This window comes from Phymastichus coffea, unplaced genomic scaffold (genome assembly GCF_024137745.1).
Source record: "Phymastichus coffea isolate CEN01 unplaced genomic scaffold, Cenicafe_Pcof_1.1 PCOF00007, whole genome shotgun sequence".
Taxonomy (NCBI): Eukaryota; Metazoa; Arthropoda; class Insecta; order Hymenoptera; family Eulophidae; genus Phymastichus; species Phymastichus coffea.
In genome coordinates, this window is record NW_026706818.1 from 6,749,356 (window position 1) to 6,773,620 (window position 24,265).

At 43.8% G+C, this 24,265-nt stretch overlaps 1 protein-coding gene across 1 annotated transcript in view; it reads right to left on the reverse strand.

Moving 5' to 3' along the window:
- Positions 1 to 641: 641 nt before the first annotated feature.
- The window catches only part of LOC131669338 (putative fatty acyl-CoA reductase CG5065), a 759,403-nt gene continuing 735,779 nt past the window's right edge, over positions 642 to 24,265 (reverse strand). The window contains exon 9 of the mRNA XM_058944149.1: positions 642 to 792. Within this exon, the coding sequence (XP_058800132.1) occupies positions 642 to 792 (151 nt within the window). The remainder of the gene's footprint in view (positions 793 to 24,265) is intronic.

The window sequence follows — 24,265 nt, forward strand, 5'->3', positions numbered from 1 at the left end:
GTTCCTTCACTGCTCAATCACATCTTTATTTTTCTAGTAACGAGGCATGAGACATGGAGCTTGGGGCTGTCTGGGTATTCCGCGATAATCAGAAGCCACACGACAGCAGCGCTATAGGTAAAAGAGCACATCAATACTAATACTAAAATCTGATTGTTCTAGTTGAGCTGGAGATAGAGGCTCTAACAATAAGAGTCTATCATATTGAAAGGTTATCTGTAACGATCTAGAATAGTATGATAACTCGGCATTTTCGGAAAAAATGTTTCAAACAAATGTGATAGGATTTTTCCCTAGCTATTCAACAGTGACCTTGAATTTGAATTTGAGCTTGACCTTCAAGCCTATTTTAATTACTTTATTCAAGGGTAAGCTTATTTTTTCTGCTTTATTTTGTTTTTTTGTAGGTATAGAACGTTTTTTGGTTAACTTTTATTTGAAAATTGAATTGATCTTTTAGAGAAGTATATATATATATATAAAATAAAATAATAAAAAGACCACAATAACAAATAAAATTTTATTCAAAATATGATGAATGTTTTTGTCAATTTTTTTATAATACAAGTTATATACCATTGATACTTGTTAGTATTATCGTACAATACAGAATCTTCTTTTCACAAGACTTGTCCTTATTTTTATGGAAATTCATAAAACTTGTTGCAAAGAGATTTGGCTGCATACATAATACAGTTTAAAGCATCTCTTACTGTTTTTGAATTTGTTAATACAGCGTAAATAACGGTGAAATAAAAGATATATACAGATGCTACGTGGATGATATAAAGCCTGAAAAAAGTATTAAACTAATATAGAAATCAGGAGATAATATATAAATAAAATAAATCAATCAATTTTTCATATTCAATACATGACTTATACTATATATATATTGTGACGGTAAAAGTCAAATTAGCGCTAATTGCCTAACCTAGTGGCTGCCTGCGGGGGCAGCACTTACCGGTGGACGAAAAATATAACAACGGAATTCGGCACGCGAGCAGACGGAACGCGCGCGATTGAAATCGAACCAGTGAGGGACTAACCATCATCACGCTCGCCCGTAATTACGACGCCAGTTACCGATAAGCGAGCCACCAGAAAGAACTCTACAATAGAAGTGTCCGAACCAGAGCTGACCTGAGCCAGCTGAAGGCCATCGTACCTGCGACATCGAAAGAGTGTGTGTGTGAGGTTTCGCCATCGAGGGCGAAACCACGTGCGCGCGAATTCGCGACCCGCGACAAAAGAACAGACAGACTTTCCCGCAGTGCAAATTGTTCCTTTTTGTCTTCGTGCGTCTATAGAATAAAGGTAAGCTGGCCAGCTTAATCTCGCGATCGCGATTGCATGCGTAATAATTATTGCCTCGCGCTCGAAGCGTGTATGTAATAGCTCTACGGACAAAGAGCAGCGAGCGTCCCGACACTGCATGTTGTTGTCGAGCGAGCGCCGATGTAAAAATAAACACGCGGGCCGACTCTAATGTAGCATTTAAAAGATAATAAAGAGTTCTCGTTCATGTACGAATCATATTAACAAGTAATTTCGGAGCGTTCTCTTTGTATTCGTAGTTAGTTGGTTGACTGACTCCTGTTTCCCCTTGCTCTCCGACTTCCCAGTCTGATATAGGTGATTACGAGCGTATTTACGTGATCGCCTTACTAAAAATTAATTAAACGTTAAGCACCTCGTTACATGGCGCCCAACGTAAAAGAACCTACGGTGTTTCTGATTGTTCAAAACACCGGTTCTCAATAGTGACCTTGCGCTCAGTCAACCAGCGACTTAGGTGGCAATCAAGTGTTGTTGTGCACACTTGATATTGAGAGCCAAAATAGTAAACATAGCCTGTTAGTTAGCTTGTGAAGGCCCGCCGCGGCGTAAAATCGTAAATAATAACTGTAAGCGCGTGCGAGTGCAACCGAACGACTCTTAGAAGCGTAAACACCAGTAAATTTTGAAAGTTGCCGCAAATCAATAATATTGTACCCGTTAGCTCGGGGAACTAACACGGGCAACTTTCAAACGAAATTAATCCAATTTGATAATTTTATTTGATGTCGTGTTGTCTTAAAGTAAATGTTTTTTAATATTATTAGCTGCGACTATTGGTGACTACGCGCAACGCTCGTTAAAATATTTTAGATACTAACCAAAACAGCCGGCTAACAAACAGTTAGTGCGTCTGATAGGCAGGATCATTATATTGCGTAATAACGAGCGAAGAGTCTTTCGGCAGATAAAGTTATAATTGTGATTTCTCAAATCCAACCATGGACTCGAAAATCATTTAAAAATGTAAATATGATTTCGTATGAGTAGATAGGAAAGGACAACATGTGAAACAATTCGGAATATGCGAGGTCATTTTCAATACGTTGTCATCTTATTCACATTTATTATACCAAGGTTTGTTTATTCTGTGCGACCGTTACAGTCTAAACATCGCCGTTACCTCAATTTCAATACGCGTATTCGCGCAGACTCGATGGATACTATTTACACTTTCAAAATCGCCTTTATATATATATCTACAAATGGAATTTATCTCCAATCGCAAGAGTCTATAAATCCAATTCATTTCGTACGTTAAATTATTCGTTATAATTCGACTTCTTTTATTCGCATGAGTCTCTATATTGAACTTACTCGCTATGTCGTCAATTTTCTCGGTTCACACTCTCACTTACATGACAGCAATGACGGAACGTGATCTCGCCTCATTCTTCGAAATTCACCATGCCGACGTGGATATTCAGGAGATGAATATCTGTCCAAAAAGATTATCACCCGAGATCCAGTGATTACTCCTATCGGATGATTCCAGTGATGCGATTACAAAAGCAAGCCATGTGTCGGTCGGAAGAAAGAACGGTCTTCCCGGCAGGACGGGCCACTCGATGTTGAGATCGTCCCACAAAGAAAGTGTTCCTCCGACGAAAGGAAAACGGCACCGGATCCAGAGAAGGTCCGTGCCCGCCGAGTGCTGATCGAAAAGTATTCGAAACCGATCGAGCCGTCGTCAAACGCGCGCAAGCAACACCCCCCTCCGACGGCCTCGCGAGCCCGCTCCCAACCGAACACATGGCTCACGAGCGCTACCAGCGGGATCGGTCGCTCTGGCGCTCGAGTTAGCGGCACACGTTACAACTCTCTCCCCTTTTTAGTGGTTGGGCTCAACCGCTCAAAAACAAAAAACCCAGCTGGAAATCCGCAATCATTCCCAGAACACCAAACAACCATACACACCGAAACGGAGGCCGCGACCTCGCACATTCTCCGAGTCACACTAATCGGAACACCCGATACGCACGCCCACACAAACCATTCGCACCATGCCAAAATCACGTAGATCGCACCGCCTCACGCAATCAAACACACTCACACTCGCATTTTACGCTTACTTACATTTAACAATTCAATTAATTTGCAGATCTTCCTTCGCTTTATACATATAGGTTCGCTTTATACATATAGGTGCATCTAAATTCTTCGATTCGCTTACAATCTACACTAATTCTCACACAAATTAAGTATGTCCATGCCTTACACGCGCGTCCTTCAAATTCCGCTTGGTATTACTTCAATTTCAAATTGAAACACACCCTTCCTGAAGGATCACTCTTACTTTTACTAACACCAAAATGCTTTAAACTAAGAAACGCTTTAAACTAAGCCTTATAATATTTTCTTAGATTTGCACGATTATAGACGCCCCTCTCAACACTATGATCGTCCGGATCAACTAAAACGTAAGCATTGCGACCGAGGTCCCTCGCGACTTTGAAAGGCCCTTCGAACAAGTGGAAAAACTTCTTGGTAACTTTATCCAATGCGTTAGACAAATGTCTTACTCTCAAAAGTATTAAGTCTCCTTCTTTTATCACAACCCTGGATGGCTTTTGATGCTTGGTACGAGCCGCATGACTTTTTTCAATGTTTTTCTTTGCAAAAGTTATAAGGTATTTATGGTTAATGGGATTTGATTGTGGAAAATTTAAAAACGTAGTTATTTTATCTTGAATTTTTTGTCCAAAATGCAATTCATTAGGTGCACAGCCTGTATTATGATGAGTCGTTATATTGAATAGTTCCTGCATTTTAGATAAATATAATGGCCAGGAGGTATGTTTATTTTCGCAATATGTTCTGAAAAATCGGCCTATTTCTCTCATTACCCGTTCGGTGGGATTGGATTGGGGATGTCTGACTGAACTATATACAACTTTTATTCCGAGCTTTTCTAATTCGATTTTCCACTTATTGGACGTAAATTGACTACCGTTGTCACTCAAAATTCTCTCGAATTTTCCGCATTCCGGAATGTATTCTTCGATAAGTCTCCTAAGTGCGGCGTCTGTCGTGGCTTTCCTCATGGGGTAAAGACGAATTAACCTCAAAAATGCGTCCAAGACCACGAATATGTACTCCACTCCCCCCCGACCGCGAGGGAGAGGGCCATAAAAATCAACCATCACCAGATCTGATGGCTTTTCGGCCCTGACGAGCTGATATGGCCCCTCCATCGCGATCGTGAGATATTTAACGCGCTGGTAAAGGTCGCACCTTAACACATGTGTCTTTACGTCTTTCGTCATAGTACGCCAATAATAGTATCTTTTTAAATATGACACTGTTTTGAATACTCCAGGGTGACCTATTTGAAAATGGGTGAGTCTCACTATTTCGTCTTTTATTTCCTTTGGTATTACGTTACGCCATGTTTTCGATTTATGCTCTTTCATGAATAATACATTCTCATAAACCTGTAAATGTTCGTGTTTTCTATTTTTATTATTTAATTGTTTAAGAAAATTTTGGCAAGCTAGGTCTTGGTTTTGCTTTTCTGCTATATTCTTCATGATTTGTTTTAATGAGGTATCTGCATTAAACAATGCCATTATTATCAATGAAGATAATTCGTCACTCTTTATCACTGATAAACTATAATTATAAAGGGATGAAATCATGAGAGTTTCCTGTGTATATTCCTTGAATTTACTTTCGGGATTACGACTCAAAAAATCAGCCACTGTGTTGTCCTTGCCTCTACAGTGTACTACGGTGTATGAATATTGTTGTAAATACAGAGACCATCTTACCAGCCGTGAATTGTGAAATACGGTCGAATTCAAAAATGTTAACGCTTTATGATCCGTTACGATTTCAAAAGTCCGGCCCACTAAAAACTCTCTGAATTTCGCAATACTATACACGATGCTTAGAAGCTCTAATTCTGTCGTTGTATATTTTGTTTCAGTTTGTGTTAAACATCTACTGGCAAGAGAAATTATACCATGTTCCTTATTTTCGTCTATTTGATATAAAATACCTGCTATACCACTATTGCTTGCATCTGTTTGAACTTTAAATGGGATATTCGGAATAACATGACTCAAGCAAACAGTATGAGTAAAATTCCGCTTTAATGCGTCAAAGGCGCGAGTATGTTGTTCGGTCCATAACCATTCTGAATTATCTTTTAATAAATCTCGAAACGGTGATATAAAATTGTTGTGTTTTATTGCGAAACGTCGGTAATAATTACATACTCCAAGTATGTGCTGTAATTGTTGTTTGTTTTTAGGATTTTCAAAGTTAGTTATTATCGCGACACGTTCTGGGTCAGGAATTATCCCGTTATATGACACGATAAATCCAAGGAATTTTATTTTATCTAATAAAAATTTGCATTTTTGTAAATTTATTGTGAGACCATTTGCCATCAATTTTGAGAAAATGACTTGCAAAACCAAAATATGTTCTTCGAATGTTTGAGTACCAATTGCGCAATCATCGACATAAGTTGCTGAGTATTTTTGTAAATTTATTCCGTTTGGAACAATGACTTGATTATTTTCTTTGTCATTATTGCTTTCTCCCTCTGGTTGTTTCTCGGAAATGTTCATGATGGGAGCCTGGCTCGATAACGCCATTGTAAAAGCTCGAATGAAAGCACTACTTGCTGTGCTTATACCGAAAGGTACACGTATGAATTGATACATTCGACCCTTAAAGACGAATGCAGTCAGTGGTCGTGATTCTTTATCAAGTAAAATTTGCCAGTAGCCCATCGTCATGTCTATCTTCGAGAAATATTTACATTTGAAAAACACTTGCATTATGTCTGTTATTATTGGTGGTGCTTCGTGGTCCTCTTCCAAATATTTGTTTAGGTTTCTTGCATCGAGACACACCCGTATCGCACCGTCGCTTTTACGTACAATTCGAAGGGGATTACAGTACTGACTTATAGCTGGTTCAATGATTCCTGCTTGACACATTTTCTCCAAACACATCTCTACTTCGTTACGCAACGCGTATGGCACGGGATATGATTGATTTATTTTTGGATTTGTAGACTTTAAGCGGAGCCTATGAGTATAATTGTTCACGCATCCAGGTTTGTCTGAGAATAGTTTTTTAAATTGTATAATCATCTTCATGAAAATATTCTTTTTTCCCTCATCAATCATTGTGAGATTTCTCGCGATTAAATCAAACTCATCAGCGAAATCAATATCACTTATGTTCTTCGCTATACATGCATTAACTGTACCCTTATTTAATAAATTATCAAGATCATCCATGTAATCATCTATACTTGACATTACATTACCTTCGGATATTTCTTTTCTTATATCTTCAATCATATCAATACTACATTCTTTGTAAAAGATTTTTTCATTATCTTCTTGAATTTTTTGTAATTGTGGTTCAGTCTCGAACGCATCGATAATGTCATTTTCGATCATATTTCGATTTGACGTTAATATATATATGCATGTTTTGTCTTTTGTTTCTGTTAAGACCAATCTCTCCGAGGAGCCCGGTTCGAACAATATCGATGAGGCTTTTATTATTCTGTTTTTTATTTGTATTATTCTATGCCAATAATTGATAATCAATCCAATCCTCAGATGAAAATCGTTTCCCAAAATTAATTTACTTGTTAGAGATGGCACCACCGAAAAAATTAATTCAAAAGTTTCTCCATCTATACTTATTTTTAACATGGTTTGTTTTTTTATTGTAGTTGGTTTTTTTCCAATGGCTACCGACACGACCATATTTGTGACTGGTAATTCTAATAGACTTTGAGAATTCTTTATCTCATTATAAAATTCATCTGAAATTGCACTTATTTGGCTACCCGTATCAACCAGTGACCAAATTTGTTTATTATCTATAGTACGTAATAAATGAGGTGATGGTGGGATTCTCTTTAATAAATTTTTCTCAAGTTCGCGGTCCTCATTATTTATCTCCTTCGATAGTTCATTTACTACGTCGTCATGATATTGACGCGCTGACGGACCACAACTCAACCCGCCTATCTTTCGTTTAAATGACTTTGCTGATGCTGCGTGTTTACATCGGCGCAAGTACTAACGTTACTCATCGCGGGTGGGGGAAAGCGTGTATCGGGCTCCAATCTTGGGAACTGCTGTGAACACCGAGGCTGATTGTTTTCTAAATTATTATGTTTCTGGAAATTTTGAGTAAATGTGCCGTGTGCCATTCCGCGTCCCCTAAACTTATAAAAGTTCCCCTTGCCACGATAATTAGACGTGTGATGTTTACTTTGAATTTTGAATTGGCTAATTTGTACATTCTGTTGATCATTATAATTTTTATTTTTATAGTTTGGATTATTATATTTTGAATTGTGGTAACCGAAGTTATTTGAATTTACTTTATTATAACAGTTCTCGTATTCATAAGCTTTGGACTTTTCACTATACAGGCCATCAAGACTAATTATTGCTTTAATTATATCATTTGACTTATTATAATCTATAAGGGCTAAGCTCTTCCTCGCAGAGAGAGGAAATTATTTAATTATTGTTAAATTTTTTTCATATTGTGTAATTGCAGGTCTCAAATAATTGGCTTGTTTCATTTGATTATAATAGTATGTTTGTAAATTTTTATCCTCACTGTTGTTGAACTTTCTATTTGACCATTTATCTTTGAAATTAATCTGAATCGCTAAACTATAAAATTCGTTTTGAAAGTTTTCTTTAAATTGATCAAAGTTCATGAAAGGGGCCTGCAACTCGTACCAATGTCTAGCCTTACCGTTCAAAGCTATATTCAAAATTCTCAACCAATCTTCGTTTTTAATACTTTTAATCGAACAAAATCTTTCAAAGTCGTCAAGAAACTGTAAAGGGTTTGACGTATTCTCGTCATGGCATTCCGGCATTTTAACATCGATATGCATACTCGTAACGTTACCCATAATCGTGCAAATCTCCGCCGTATAATCTTTTTCCCGCAGCAATGGTGCTTGTTGTCCACTATCGCGGCCGTCATTCCGATGCAAACTTGTAGCGCTCGCTTGGGCTTCCTCCCGCCTGCGAATTTCGGCCTCTCGAGCTTCGAGTTGCTGTCTCATCTCCTGCATATCGCCTTGCCCTTGAAGAGCTGCTCTCATTTCTTGAAGTTGTAAATCCCGTTCCTCTAATTCTTGCCTTTGTTGTTCAGCAAGCTGCTGTAGTTGTTCTATGTTAAGCGGATCGTTGTGTCGTCCACTTGGCTGTGCATCATGCTCGTCGCGAGAAAAAACCATATTTGTTGTATTAGTATTGCGTTTAACGGTTGTTCTACCACGGGAGTAATGGAGGTTGTCTATTTTTTGTTTCGATGGTCGGCCGGACTTTGTTATATATATTCCCCCTCTATCACTCATACATGTATGCAGAGTTCAAATAATTGAATAACAAATATTCAATTATCCACTTAGTTAGGCGCCAATTTATAATTGTGATTTCTCAAATCCAGCCATGGACTCGAAAATCATTTAAAAATGTAAATATGATTTCGTATGAGTAGATAGGAAAGGACAACATGTGAAACAATTCGGAATATGCGAGGTCATTTTCAATGCGTTGTCATCTTATTCAAATTTATTATACCAAGGTTTGTTTATTCTGTGCGACCGTTACAGTCTAAACATCGCCGTTACCTTAATTTAAATACGCGTATTCGCGCAGACTCGATGGATACTATTTACACTTTCAAAATCGCCTTTATATATATATATATCTACAAATGGAATTTATCTCCAATCGCAAGAGTCTATAAATCCAATTCATTTCGTACATTAAATTATTCGTTATAATTCGACTTCTTTTATTCGCATGAGTCTCTATATTGAACTTACTCGCTATGTCGTCAATTTTCTCGGTTCACACTCTCACTTACATGACAGCAATGACGGAACGTGATCTCGCCTCATTCTTCGAAACGCACCATGCCGACGTGGATATCCAGGAGATGAATATCTGTCCAAAAAAATCATCACCCGAGCTCCAGTGATTACTCCTATCGGATGATTCCAGTGATGCGATTGCAAAAGCAAGCCATGTGTCGGTCGGAAGAAAGAACGGTCTTCCCGGCAGGACGGGCCACTCGATGTTGAGATCGTCCCACAAAGAAAGTGTTCCTCCGACGAAAGGAAAACGGCACCGGATCCAGAGAAGGTCCGTGCCCGCCGAGTGCTGATCGAAAAGTATTCGAAACCGATCGAGCCGTCGGCAAACGCGCGCAAGCAACACCCTCCTCCGACGGTCTCGCGAGCCCGCTCCCAACCGAACACATGGCTCACGAGCGCTACCAGCGGGATCGGTCGCTCTGGCGCTCGAGTTAGCGGCTTACGCTACAAAGTATTAAACGCCCTTGACAAGCCTAGTATCGGCTAACAAAATTTTTTACTTACGTCCGATTTTTAGTACTGCACTTTCACCACGCTTTACAAACGTATAAATTTTGCGTAAAATCAGCCGCAAGACAACTAACAGAGGAAAATGGATCGCACTCAGACAGATATAGAAAAATGGGTGTTGACGCTTCAGGAGGAGGAAATCAATGAGTACCTCGAACACCTGGAGCTCAAAACAAGCGGGACCAAGCTCTCGAGAGCTGGCCGCCTGCAAAGCTGGTTGCTCGGAGACTACTTCGCGACGGATTTCGCGGAAGTCAACAACCGACCCAGCAATCCAGCAAAAAGGGCAGCCTTACGATCGGACTTAATAATATCCCTATGCGCGGAATATACAGCATCCGAGCAAGAGGGGAAACATCCGCTAGCCCAGTTAATACAGAGTGCGGAGGTAATATCGCGAGTGCAGAAAACCGCGATAAACATCGCGAATGTCCTGGACAGCGGAGAGAACACAAACAGTAATAATTATATTACTATAACGGCTGATGATGGCAGCCAGTTTCAACTCCCGCCGGCATTCGCGGTGATAGTACAAGACCTCATTTTCCGGTCCAGAGAAAATGAGAAGAAATTGAAGCTGCTAGACTCACGGAGAGTAAATGTGTCGAGTCTAACAAAAGAGTTAGACCAGATTTACAACAACTGCAGCAACGTAAAGGACCAACTGGACGACGTGTCCGCCAGAATGAACGCATTGGAAAACGCCGAAAACAGAAATATACGGCAAGACAATGCGAATAGTTCCAGCGAAGCGCGGCAACAGGAAAACACGCGTAGGAGCGTAGCATTCCAGGACACCTTCACGTACCACTACGACACCAGGCTACCCCAGAGCACTCCAGCTGGACCCGGACAGAGGCCCATGGGGGCCACCGGCAGGACCCCCCGCCGGACGCTCCCTTTCGGAGAGGGTGAACAGCATCAACTCAGTGGAGTTAATGCTGAAGTGGACAACCACCCGCCGAGCACGTGGTCATCCCAACAGACATCTAACCCGTGGTCGACAACAAGGGACGTTGGTCGCTTGTTGATGGAAACTCAGGTTCTCCGGAGAGGGCAATGCGAGCATCGACATCTTCCTGTCAAGACTGGACAGCTCGCGGAGTAGCGCAGGACTCACGGAAGACGAGATGCTCCTAGCCGTATTCGAGCTACTCGTCGGTCCTGCCCTCGTCTGGTACGAGGCGATGAGGGAGGAATGGCTCTTCTACGCAGCTTTTGAGGCAGACGCGAGAAAGTGGTTTGGCACCAGGAGTGCAGCAACAGCAGCGTTTAATGAAAGAGGTTCAGAGCCGATAACAGGGCCCAGACGAGCCAGTGAACGTCTATCTCGCCAATATGATGGGCCTGATGAATCGGCTGAATCCCAAGATCACGTACGATAGTCAACTGGACCTGCTGCACGCCAACCTTCTCCTAGATATTCAGGGTCAAATACGGAGGTCCGAAGTAGACTCCATACAGACCCTGAACGCCCTGGCCACGGCGGCCCAGAATAACTGGCATCAGCGAAGGGTAGAACGGGTAGTACCAGACCCTCAGTCGACTCTGTACCCGGAGTTAGCGTACCACCCTCGCGCCGATGCGAAAAAGGGCCGTAAGGGCAAGGTGGCGGCCATGTCCGGCGACAAGCCGGAGGTCAGCGACAGATTGGACCGCATGGAGAACGTACTCGAGAAGGTAACGCACCAGGTCGTCTACACGCCGACGCCCTCGGGGGCGGCACCTAACCCGAGCCTGAAGGCGATCGACGGCGAGAGGAAGGCCACATCCACCGATATAATGAGCCAAGTGCTGCTATCTCTCAAGGAGATATCGGAGGGGATGAAGAATAGTCACGCCTGCAAACACCTGACCTCCGAAGACCGAGCCAAGAAGCCGGAGACCCCTCGCAGACGAGACAGGGATTTCACCAAACCACTCAAATGCGTCAAGTGTGGTCTACTGGGGTACAGCAGGAAGTACTGTCCCCAATGTAACAAGGGAAACGAGCAAAGGAGTGGTTAGGTGGGGGTGACCCACTCCTTCGTCCCCCAAACCAAACCCCGTTAACGAGATCTCGCGGCTTTCGTCAACACGGTCCGCGCCATTGATAGCGAGCGTGTTGAGCGATGAGAGCGAGGTCTCTCCTGGTAACGTCGATGACGAACATGGCGGTAGAGCGAACGCGGAGAGCAAGGGTAATGACGATAGTAAAGCCCAAGACCCCAGATAGGCCAAGGTGGTGGCGAATGGTTCGCACACGCCCTCGGGGGCGCGGGTAGCGGCAGATAAACCGTCAAAGGGAAACCCTATGGAAACTCCGGTTGTTCGAACCAGGTAGTTCGAATGGCAAGTGACGTCGCTTTATCCTATGAGAGCACAGTGACTAGCGCTATGATATGCGAGGAGCAGAGCCGTGGAGTCGCCGAAACTGTTTCCCAATATTCCCCGGAACAGGAAACGCGCTGGTGGTTACCGGTGAGAATAGGAGATTTCCGCTTACGGGCTCTCTATGATCCTGGAGCTTCCACCACGGCGATGGGTAGCAATGCTCTGCAGATACCGTCTGTGCTAGGCGTCAGATTGGATACTACCCACGCGGGTACAGCAGGGCTACCTGATGGTCGGAAGTTGACGATCGTTGGTCACGCCTGGTTACCGTTCACCGTGGGGGAGATGACAATGCCGACGAGGGTAGCTATCCTCCCAACCCTCGTCGAAGAATGTATTCTAGGAGTGAACTTTATCAGATTGTTCAGAGCGGTACTTGACCCCGACGATAACACGTTGCTGTTCAAGGAATCACAAGCAAGTTCCTGTGGGCTTGGGATGTGCGGCAGACATTGAGCACGAGTTTCGGGTCGGTGATACGAAGCCAATCAAACAGCGTTACTACCCGATATCGCACAAGGTCGAGCAAGAGATGCATAGACTGGTAAGGGAGATGTTGGCCCTAGGGGTGATCGAACCAGCGAACAGTGGCTGGTCGAGCCCAGTGGTTATGATACGCAAGAAGGACGGCTCTTATCGATTTTGTATTGACTTCAGAAAGGTCAACAAGGTCACCGAGCCAAATGCGTATTCCCTACTGTTTATGCAAGATATACTGAGGCGTTTGCGAAACGCACGCTATATCTCAACGCTCGACCTCAGTAGCGCATATCACCAAATTCCACTCAAGACCGAATCTCGACCAATCACGGCCTTTACCGTAACCTGATTGGGGCATTTCTAGTTCGTACGAATGCCGTTCGGCCTCTCGTACGCCGGCGCCACCTTCCAACAGTTGATCGATAGCGTGATCGGCCCCGAGCTAGGCGAATTCGCCTTCGCCTATTTGGACGATATCATAGTAGTATCGTCCAAATTCGACAATCACATACGACACATAAAAACCGTATTGGAAAGGTTATGCAGAGCTGGCCTCTCGATTAATCAAGAGAAGAGTGTCTTCTGCAAGCCTGAGGCCAAGTACCTGGGCTTGTTGATCAACCGCGAGGGTATCAGGCCAGACCCTGAAAAGGTACGCTCTATCGTGGAGTACCCACGGCCAGGAAACGTGCAACAGCTGCGCACATTCCTGGGGGTTGCTTCATGGTATCGCCGATTCTTGAGTGACTTCGCCACACACGCTCAACCGTTAATGAGGTTGACGGGGAAAAAGAGCGAATATGTGTGGGGAGAGGACCAAGAACAAGCCTTCGTTAAACTTAAGGCACTCATGTTATCCGCACCATGCCTCGGATTACCGGAACCCATCGGGCAGTACGTGCTGGAGACAGATGCTAACGCTACGAGAGTCGGTGCCGTCCTGATACAAAGAGTAGGAGACGGAGACCGGATCATCGAGTACGCTAGCAGAGTCCTTGACCCGGCGGAGCAAAACTACTCAGCCACTAAGTGCGAGTGCTTGGCGGTCATGTGGGCCATCCAAAAATTCCGCCCATACATAGAGGCGTACCGGTTCAGGGTGGTAACGGACCACAATAGTCTAAAATGGCTATATAACCTGAAAAACCCGATTGGACGTCTAGCCCGATGGGCCTTGCAACTCCAAGGCCATACTTTCGAGATCGAATATCGAAAGGGGGCAGACAATGTGTTGCCTAACGCATTATCGCGCTTTTGAGCCCACGCAGGCATTGGTGCAATGGACCAACCGAAGTCAAGGGACGGTGTCTGGTACGCGGAACAATTCCGGCGCGTCGAGAGCCACCCAGAAGATTACCCCGATTGGAAGGTAGTTGGCCGGGTGATGTATCACCTAAAGCCAAACTACGACCACCAAGAAGAAGACGGATACGAGGACGTATGGAAACTTGTCGTGCCTCTGGAGGAACACAAGGCGGTATTGTTCGAGAGCCACGACCTTGAGACTGCAGGACACTTGGGACGCGAGAAGACCTTCGCCCGCATCGCCCAGTCCTATTATTGGCCGGGAATGTACGCGGACGTTAAGGGATACGTCCAAAAGTGCCAGGTCTCCCAACAGTACAAGGTTGAGCAGCGACTGCCGCGCGGGCTCATGCAGAATCGAACGTTGTCTACGCCTTGACAAGTGGTCGCGGGCGACATCGCCGGACCCTTTCCAAAGAGCCCTCGAGGGCATGAATAAGTTCTGGTATTCATCGACGTATTCACACGATGGGTCGAGTGTATACCCATACGTAGTGACGGAACTCCGGGAGCGGGTAATCCTGCGCTTCGGTACGCCGAAGATCTTCTTGTCCGATAATGACACCGAGTTCCGAAACCAGCTGGTAGACGGGTACCTGAGAGATCAGGGGATAAAACTGACCTTTATCCCAACCTACACCCCGCAAGCTAACCCTACGGAAAGGGTTAACCGTACCTTGAAAACGATGATAACCTCGTACCTGCGAGGGAATCACAGGGAATGGGACCGAGCGCTGCCCGAACTCATGTTCGCGTTGAACAAGGCCGTCCATAGTACCACGGGAATCAGTCCTGCCATGCTCAACTATGGCCGGCAACCAGAAGCCCCAAATACTCTTCGAAGACGAACGGACGAGCTTGTCGCGCGAGAGGAGAGTTTGATTCGAATCGGGCAATGAAACGAGCATATGCAGAATAACCGTTCCGCTATTCAGCAAGCTCACGAGAGCGCTTCGGATGAGTCTCTGAGACAGGCAAGGTATTACAACGCCAAGCGCAGGGCTCACAGGTTTAAGGAAGGGGACTGGATGTGGAAGAAGAATCGCGTGCTGTCCTGCGCAGCGCAGGGCATTTCCGCGAAGTTAGCACCCAAGTTCATAGTCCCCTTTATTATCATAAAGGTACTCGGTGCCAACTCGTATCGCCTTGCCAATCAACATAAAGAGGTCACGGAGTTAATACACGCCAAGGACCTCAAACCCTACTATGGGCAAGATGACGACTTACCGGAAGATGGGACATGACGGCGAGATGACGACGAGACCTCTACCACCGAGGGAACCAAGGCGATAAGCGACCCGCCTAATGCGAGCAATACGACGATTCGCGAAAACGGGCGCGCCGACATTGCGGACAACATTCTCCGGAATAATGACGCGACAACTCCGAGCTCACAGCGTCACACCCGTCCCAATCTCCCCGACCAAGTCCCACTAAACACCTCTTCTACTAACGCGATGAAGCGCCCACGAGGGAGACGTCGCAAGTACGCGCTAACCACAGACACTACACAGCATCGACAGCCTACACGAACCCCTCCTCCCATCGTCGGAAAAAGGAAGAGGGTTAGACCACCGAGAACGCCAACCGTGGATGCATGAGGCCCAGTGAACGAAGGACCTGGGAGACCGACGCCAAGGACCCCGCCTTCTACCCCGGCGGCGAAAGCCCTGGGCAGCCGGACAGGCGCCCACCTTCGATACTCGAGAAAAATATTCTGGATACTGATGTGCGGGATTGTTGCAGGATGCAGATCACGCTCGAGCAATTTGAGCAAGCGGCGGCCGCCCTCATTGGATTAGATTTGGGCCCCGCCGTGGAAGGAGTGGTGCATGCCGCTCTGTACCTCCTCAGCACCCGGAAGGAGGAGGAGGAGCAAGCGCGGGTGCGAGCTCACGAGAGCTCGTCATCCGTGCTTATTGAGGAGCTCCCCACGGAGGAGACCACCACGCGCGCGTCAACGACACCCGGCATCGCGCGTCAACGACACCCGGCATCGCGCGTGGTGATACCGCGCCGCTATCTGGGCCCCCAGCGGAAGCCATCCCGCTGAAGCCCCCACCAACCTCCGTCGGCATCCAAACGGAGGGGGGGCTTCGCCGACGCGACCTGGCGCCCCAGGTTCACCAGCCAGGCACCCTCGCTTGGCAGCCGAACCTGGGAGGAGATAGTGGAGGGGTTGAGGGAGGTCGAGCAAGTCTGGACGACTCTCAACGCCCTCCAACGAGCCGTGTACGCGGAGTAAGACGCGTACTCGGCTGCGGGACAACGCCCCGATGAGATGGACCATTGGGACAAGGTGGTGTCCCGCCGACGCTAGTTCGCGTTGGCGCTAAAAGAGGTCCAGCGCCGTCACCGCCAGGCCCTCGAGGGCCCGGCGAGTGATACACCTGTAGGCCTCCCCCCAGTCTCCAATCATCGGAGCCAGACCAGCGGCTCCGGACACCGGGTCGGAAGCCAAGACGCACGAGGGCCCACGGACGTGCGGGGTGAACCTGGTGGTTAATGTGGACGGCAGCAAAGGGGGTCAGGCAACGGGACCCATACACATTAACCTCGTGGTAGGATCCACGGGTGAGGGCCCCACGGTCGAAAGGCCGTTGTGGTTCGCCCCGAACCGGTGAGACGGGTTGCCGCTGACCCCCAAAGAGCGAGGCCTCCCACGGGGCACCCTCTCCCGCGCCCAGTGGGAAGGGTGCAACGTGTGTCATTACCCCGGGGTGACCCGCACAGACCGCTGCCCCCGTGTGCGACAACATGCCGACCTGGTCCAACAGAGACTGGGGTGGGAGGCACGCGGCCGCCCTGCATTAAACGAGGATGGCCAACAAGAGCAAACGAGACCAGCCAGGTGATCGTTCCCTTCCCCCGTGGGCAGGGTCGCGCGCACGCTCTCTCCAAATAAAAACTTTCTTGAAATATCACGTGGACTACGACCCTTTATTATCCTTTCTCCTCTCTACCTCGGAAGAGACAGCGCTAATATGATCATCGTCGAGGACCCTGTAGGTCCAGACTGGAAGGGGGCTGTGACGGTAAACGTCAAATTAGCCCTAATTGCCTAACCTAGTGGCTGCCTGCGGGGGCAGCACTTACCGGTGGACGAAAAATGTAACGACGGAATTCGGCACACGAGTAGATCGAACCAGTGAGGGACTAACCATCATCACGCTCGCCCGTAATTACAACGCCGGTTACCGATACGCGAGCCACCAGAAAGAACTCTACAATAGAAGTGTCCGAACCAGAGCTGACCTGAGCCAGCTGAAGGCCATCGTACCTGCGACATCGAAAGAGTGTGTGTGTGAGGTTTCGCCATCGAGGGCGAAACCACGTGCGCGCGAATTCGCGACCCGCGACAAAAGAACAGACAGACTTTCCCGCAGTGCAAATTGTTCCTTTTTGTCTTCGTGCGTCTGTAGAATAAAGGTAAGCTGGCCAGCTTAATCTCACGATCGCGATTGCATGCGTAATAATTATTTCCCCGCGCTCGAAGTGTGCATGTAATAGCTCTACGGACAAAGAGCAGCGAGCGTCCCGACACTGCATGTTGTTGTCGAGCGAGCGCCGATGTAAAAATAAACACGCGGGCCGATTCTAATGTAGAATTTAAAAGATAATAAAGAGTTCTCGTACATGATATTAACAAGTAATTTCGGAGCGTTCTCTTTGTATTCGTAGTTAATTGGTTGACTGACACCTGTTTCCCCTTGCTCTCCGTCTTCCCTGTCTGATATAGGTGATTACGAGCGTATTTACGCGATCGCCTTAATAAAAATTAATTAAACGGTAAGGACCCCGTTACAATATATATATTTCTGGACTTGTACGAATAATTTCCAATGAAGGAAAAAGCTTTTAAGAGTCAGAACAAGATTTTTCAAAGAATGACGAGTCGGCGGTAAATGCTAAGAATTTTGGCATAACAGTTTGAATATATATTAAATCGTAATGTAAACAATGAATCACTAACCATAAGAGCCATAAGTAAATATAGTTATGAAATTAGGCGAAAATATATTGAAATAAAAATTATCAAGCTTAATTAGTGACTCCAACATTGTTATTCTTATTGTGACTTCAAGAACTACGTCTAAGTCACTCACTGCAGGGGTACACTAGATACCTTTATGCATCAGACTTGGTTCCCAATAGTCATGAGTATATAGATCCATCGCTCACATCTTTTTTTGAACATGGTGTAAGAGGAAAAAATTTTACACCTATCATGACTGGACTTACAGTTTTAAGGTGAAATTCACACCACCGGAATTACGGTAACAAATATATAAATATTTCATTTCTAAAAATCTTCACATGTCCTGGGCTCAAACCCATGACCTCTTGCACAAAAGCCTAGTTTCTTACCCACTGAGCCACCGTCATCCCAAACAATAAAATAAAACAGTTATAAACAATTATATATAAGTACATTTGAAGTATTAATGTGGGTGGAAATTATCATGGAAAATAAATAATAAGAAATTCTTATATACTTGTACAAATATTACACAAAATTTTTTAAGGTTATTTATTCGCAATATTTCTCAGTAAATGCATATATAAATAAAATTAATTTTTGATTTTGAATAAATATATGTCGTAACAAGTGGTTAGTTCACTCTAAAGTTTGCTGTTAATCACCGCTAATTTCTCAAAAGCGTCTTGTCTAGCTCAATACTGTGACCAACTCTTACGTGATAGGGTCATAAGATATGTAAATTTTGTTTATATTCCAGGCAAACCTTGCGACCTTGGGAAGCCAACCACGATCGCCAATAAGACATGATATCAACACAAACTACGAGCAATCAAGATCACTTTAATAGTGCCTTTAAAAGGGTCTAATCTACTTCACATAGATGCTCACATACATTAATCTGCTGAAATATTTTAAAAGATTTCATTAAAATATGTTAGAAATATTTTTATGTTCGTTCCACAATGCACGATATATTTCCAAAATATGTCTGAAATATTTCAGAAACTGATAGAAATATTTTTGAAATATTTCTTGAAACCTTTTAGAACGGTTTTGTCACGGACATAAAATATTTCAGAGATATTTCATGTCCTGTGGGTTATTGTCTAGTCGTACGTATTGTGCTGCGCGCTTACTGTTTAGGAGTTTAAATTCTATTACATTCACGATTGTTAGTTTACTGACTGATATTGATTGATTCGACTACTTGTTACGCGAACAAAATTTAAGTGTCAACCAAAATCCATAATAAGCAAGAGCATTGTAAGTTTTAAATAATATAAGCAGACAAAATTAGATCATTCTCTGACCTAGGAATCAGAGTATAAGTATAATTCCAAAAGTTTTGCGTACTCTGAGTACATATCTTTCGTTTAGATCTGGTTTTGGAAGTATGCTAACCTAAAATGTAAAAAAAGCGTTTTTTGCCTATTTGTGAGGTTATTTAGCACAAAAGTTTTTTTTTGCTCAAAAAACTTTAGAACCTATCATAAACTAGAAGTCTTGCTTTTTCAAATGCCATTGACCATCATCATCATTATCGGTACACGAACCTCTGAGTGTGGTTGGTACTGGTGTCGAACTATCCAATGCTTCGCGTACAATGTTAAATGTAGCTGAAGATGCAACAGTTCGTTGACGTGGTATTAACAGTGTTTTCAAAGATAGAATAAAGACTGGTGTAATTGCTAATCTAAAGTACTTAGATATGACTTTGAGACATGTCAAACAACTGTTTCATGCTCAAATCGATAAAGTCTTCAAGCCACATAATTCTATAAACGTGAATATTATATTAGACACTGAGTATGCAGTTACAAAGAACGACAAGGAAACACTCGATGTAAAGGATTTCTACATTAAGATAATGCCGATATACATAACTATGAATATAAACGAATGGTATATTGAGAATGCCTATTATATGGAATAGTATGGAAGAATTCCAAGAGCAAGATTCAGGGTGGTTTTGCGCATTATACTAAATTCAATATTAGTAAATACAATCTTATGAGGGCTGGTTCTCACATTAAGTTCCGAGAACCTATCAGAAAAAGGAGAGTCTGTCTAAATGTGCATAACTATGATGATGATGAATATTTTAAATTTTAATGCTCTCAGCATAATATTCGGTTACGAAGAATCAAAATCAGATCAGCGCATATACTATGTATCAGCATAAGTATATTTTTAAGAATCTTATATTTTCCGTAGATTTGAAGTAAGTTGTTAAATTTGAAAATGTAAATGATGTTTCGGTAAATGTGAATTTTCAAAATTTGAAAAATAACATTTACGAAGTTTTACATCGACATTTGATCACTGCAAAAAAGGAAAAGCACGTGAACCTTCTTTTAGTGATGAATTATTTCATCGATATAAATGGTGTCAAAAATGAAAATCAAATACAACATCCTTATATGCCTTATAAAGTACACAATGTATAAAGACTTGTCTTGACTGATGTACCGATAATTGTTATCTAAGAGATGTAAGTCATGTATTTATGATCGTTGTCTGCTCTATATTTCTGACTGAAGAAAAATTGAAAATACACGATATTTATTGTAAAAATGTGAATATGTGTGAAATTGTTTTTCCTGATGAGAAAGACAAATTTTTACAATTTGATAATTTGAAAAGCTGGTGTCTAATGATGAACGCGTCTATCAATATTATAAACCGTACAATGTTGAGTTTTTTGTGATCTGTAGCTATGACGACTCTAATTCATATTACCGAAGCTACAGACAGAAAGCTATCAATGATATTAGTCCAGCTAAGTGGTTTGTACATAATTTGTATAATTAGCTATGCATAAGTTACACAAAAATCTGCATGAAAAATTTAACTTTTCATAAGACATTTAGCTTTCTTCATGCTATAGAATGCCACATATGTAAAAATCCCGAAAAGGATACAAAAGTTCGCATTCATTGTTACTTTACGGGGAAGTATCGAGAACCTGCTCATAGCACATGTAACATTGCTTATCAAGAATCAAGTACTATACCCTTATTTTTTGATAATCTCAGCGGATACGATGCATACCTATTCATTAAAGAAATTGCGAATGAGTTCCCTGGTCGAGGGAGCTTTCTTCCTCAAATAAAGGAAAAATATATATCTTTAACTAAATATGTAGAAGGTAATGACATTAATCTACGATTCGTTAATTCATTCCCACTTATGGCTTCGTCTCTCGACAAATTGTCATTATACTTGGAAAAACATGACATTTAAGAGCGCAAAAATTTACGCTTGCGGTTGACAAAATATTTTCGAAAGTATTTTGTCGCGTAATAATAAATGAAGGTGCACCTACCCTGCGGTGCAATTAAGGTGATCAGCCATAATTGTTGTTGAGAATCAACGGTCGATGGTCCTAGAATATCAGTTGCGCTGCCTCGCTCCAAAATTCTGCTGCTGCCTGCTGCTGCTTTAGATGCTGCTACTGCTGCTGTTTCTTAGCTACTTATCTGCACTCGCAAAAATTTAAAAACCAGGAAACTTTCTATTTTACAAAGAACGGTGGTAAAACTAATCACGGCGATACTATCGCGAAAGCAGCTGAGGCTTTACTGCCTATTTTGAAAACCTCGCGCGCTCTCTCTCTCTCTCTCTCTTAGTCCTTCGAACTAATATCGCGAGTAGACGAACCGCGAACGGATCGATTAATCAAATCGACTACCGTTGCAGCCCCCTCCAAGTCATGACTACCCGGTCAGGACGAATACCCGCGATTCGCCGTTATCAGGAACCTGAAAAGAAAAGAAGAAAAGGAACCAAATGAATTTGAAACTTCCCTTCTTTATGTAGGGCTACTTTATTAGCTCTCCAGGGCATACATTATTTCTTGGCTACACCTGGCGCTCGATGTTTCAGGTAGCGCCAGTGTGTAGCCTTCTTCGGGCACCGCTGGAAGTTGGTCACTCCAAGCTTCCCACATATGTAGCAGCCCCTCAGCTGAGATCGGAATTGAGCAGCCTCCCGATTCGGTGTGGTCTGTTCAGCAGACCGAGGGGACTGCTGGGCGCTGATTCCCTGGGAGGCGATGATGGTTACGCCTCCCATCGTGGCGGTCGTACGTCCATCTTACGACCTGACCATGATTGTGGTGTCAGGAGCCACACGCCCGTTCACATGGACCGTGATCATTGGCCCAGCACTAGTACGAGGGGGTATCAATAAGTCTTTACAAAAAGAAGGAAAAAAAAGTTTTGCGTATGTAGTTTTTTTTTATATAAATATTTTATATAAATATAATAAACAAGAAATTTTAAGTACGTAAAAAAGAGAAAGAGAGAGAGAGAGTAAAAGAGAATGAAAAAATAATTTCCTTGAAGGTCGATACATTTTATTAAACGGCTTTCCAGTTTTTTTAAGCCATCAGAAAAATAATGATTTTTGAAAACCCTCAAAATAGGCATTTGTTTCGGCGATGACTTCTTCATTCGACGTAAATCGTTGTCCGACAAGCCATTTCTTGAGGTTAGGATATAAGAAAAAGAAACTGGGATCCAAATCAGGCGAATATGGTGGATGGTCAATTAATTCGAACTTTAAATCGTTAATTTTTGCCATCGAAACTACACACGTGTGAACTCGAGCATTGTCTTGAACAAAGAGGCATTTTTTTTGTTCAAGTGAGGAAGTTTCTCTCTGAATTTTTCTTTCAGCTGACCTAATAATGACGCATAATATTGTCGAGTTATCGTCTGGCCCTTTTCCAAGTAGTCGATGTAGATGATTCCATACGCATCCCAGAAAACCGTTACCATAATCTTGCCAGTTGACTTTACTGTCTTTGACTTCTTTCGGGCTGGTTCTCCTGCGGTAATCCATTGTTTGGACTGTTCTTTGGTTTCAGGAGTGTAGTGGTGTAACCGTCTTTCGTCTACAGTTACTAATCGATGCCAAAAGTCTTCCGGATTACAACGTGGCACGCATGCCAAAAGAGCCTCATAGGTGACCACACGGGATCGTTTATTTTCAACAGTGAGCAAACGCTGCACCCATCTTGCTGATATTTTTTTCATCCCAAATTTGTCATGCAAAATTGAAATGTTGTACTCTTTGATACCCCTGTGGTATCAACTAATTCTTGCAATTTTAATTTTCTATCACTCAACACCATATCGTGGATTTTGTTGACCATTTCGGGCGTACTCACTTCTACGGGGCGTCCTGAACGAGGTTCATCTTTTGTTGTTTACAGTCGCGTTTAAATTCATTTACCCAGTTATAAACGGTCTTAAACACAGGGGCAGACTTGCCATGAACGGTGTTCAATTCAACTTTGATTTCTTTTGGTGTAAGGCCTTACAAATGAAAAATGTTTTATCACCGCTCGAAACTCTTTTTTTTCCATTTTTCAAATAAACCAATAACTTTTTGTTCAACCAATGCTCACAAAAAAACGACTCAATGAATCGAGCTGAAACTTTTTACGATATCTAGTTAGTAGTATTGCTTGACAAATACATGATAATTTAAGCGTGACGAGTGCCATCTCTTGGATTTTGTAAAGACTTATTGACCCCACCTCGTAGCTCCCAGGCTCTCTTCTCATGAGCCGGCGTCGGGAGCGCTGCGGGGAACTCCTGTCCCAGTTCCACCCGCAGCAGGGCCTCTCTGTAGGCCCTCTGGCGTTGAGCCACCTCTGTCCACTCCCCGAGCAGTTCTTCAGTGCCCTGGCGGTTCATGAAGCGTCTCAGGTGCTCCTGTACCTGAAACTGGAGGTCCGCTGCAAACTGCCAGGCACTGTCCACCTCGTTGATCCCCAGACGTACGTGTTTGAAGTCAAGGAGGAGAGTTGGCTGCTCCGGTATACGGGGGTAGTTGCAGACCCAGTTCGATACCCCATAGGTTTCCCTGGGTCCTGGGCACTGGTTCGCACTATCCGACGTCTGGGGTACGCCCGACTTGAGGGTCTGCATCCCCTGGTCCACGGTGGACTTGAGACGCTCGATATCCCACGATACGTCACGGAGAATGTCCGCCACCGATGTGTTGTGGCGCTCCCTTCGGGTGGCCACCTCTATCTGGACTCTGGCGAAGCTACGCAGATCTTCTATTATCCGCGTCGTATCAGGGCCAAGTTGCAAATCCAGCAACATGTGCATGACCACCTTGAAGGTCTTTTCCTCCACGGAATGAAACTCCCTGCGCGAAGAAAACCCCTATCAAATACCGCATCCCACCGAGTTATCGCTATTTATCACGGGGAACGATCTGGCCCTCGTTGGTTACCATTCGAGTTTATCGGCCCAACCATCCTTTGCACGACGGGCACGATCTTTCGAGGCCTACCTGCCCCTCTAGATTCCTTCAAGGGAGAGTTGTCGTCTTTTACTTGACCGATTACCCTCTCAGACCTCGACCTCTCT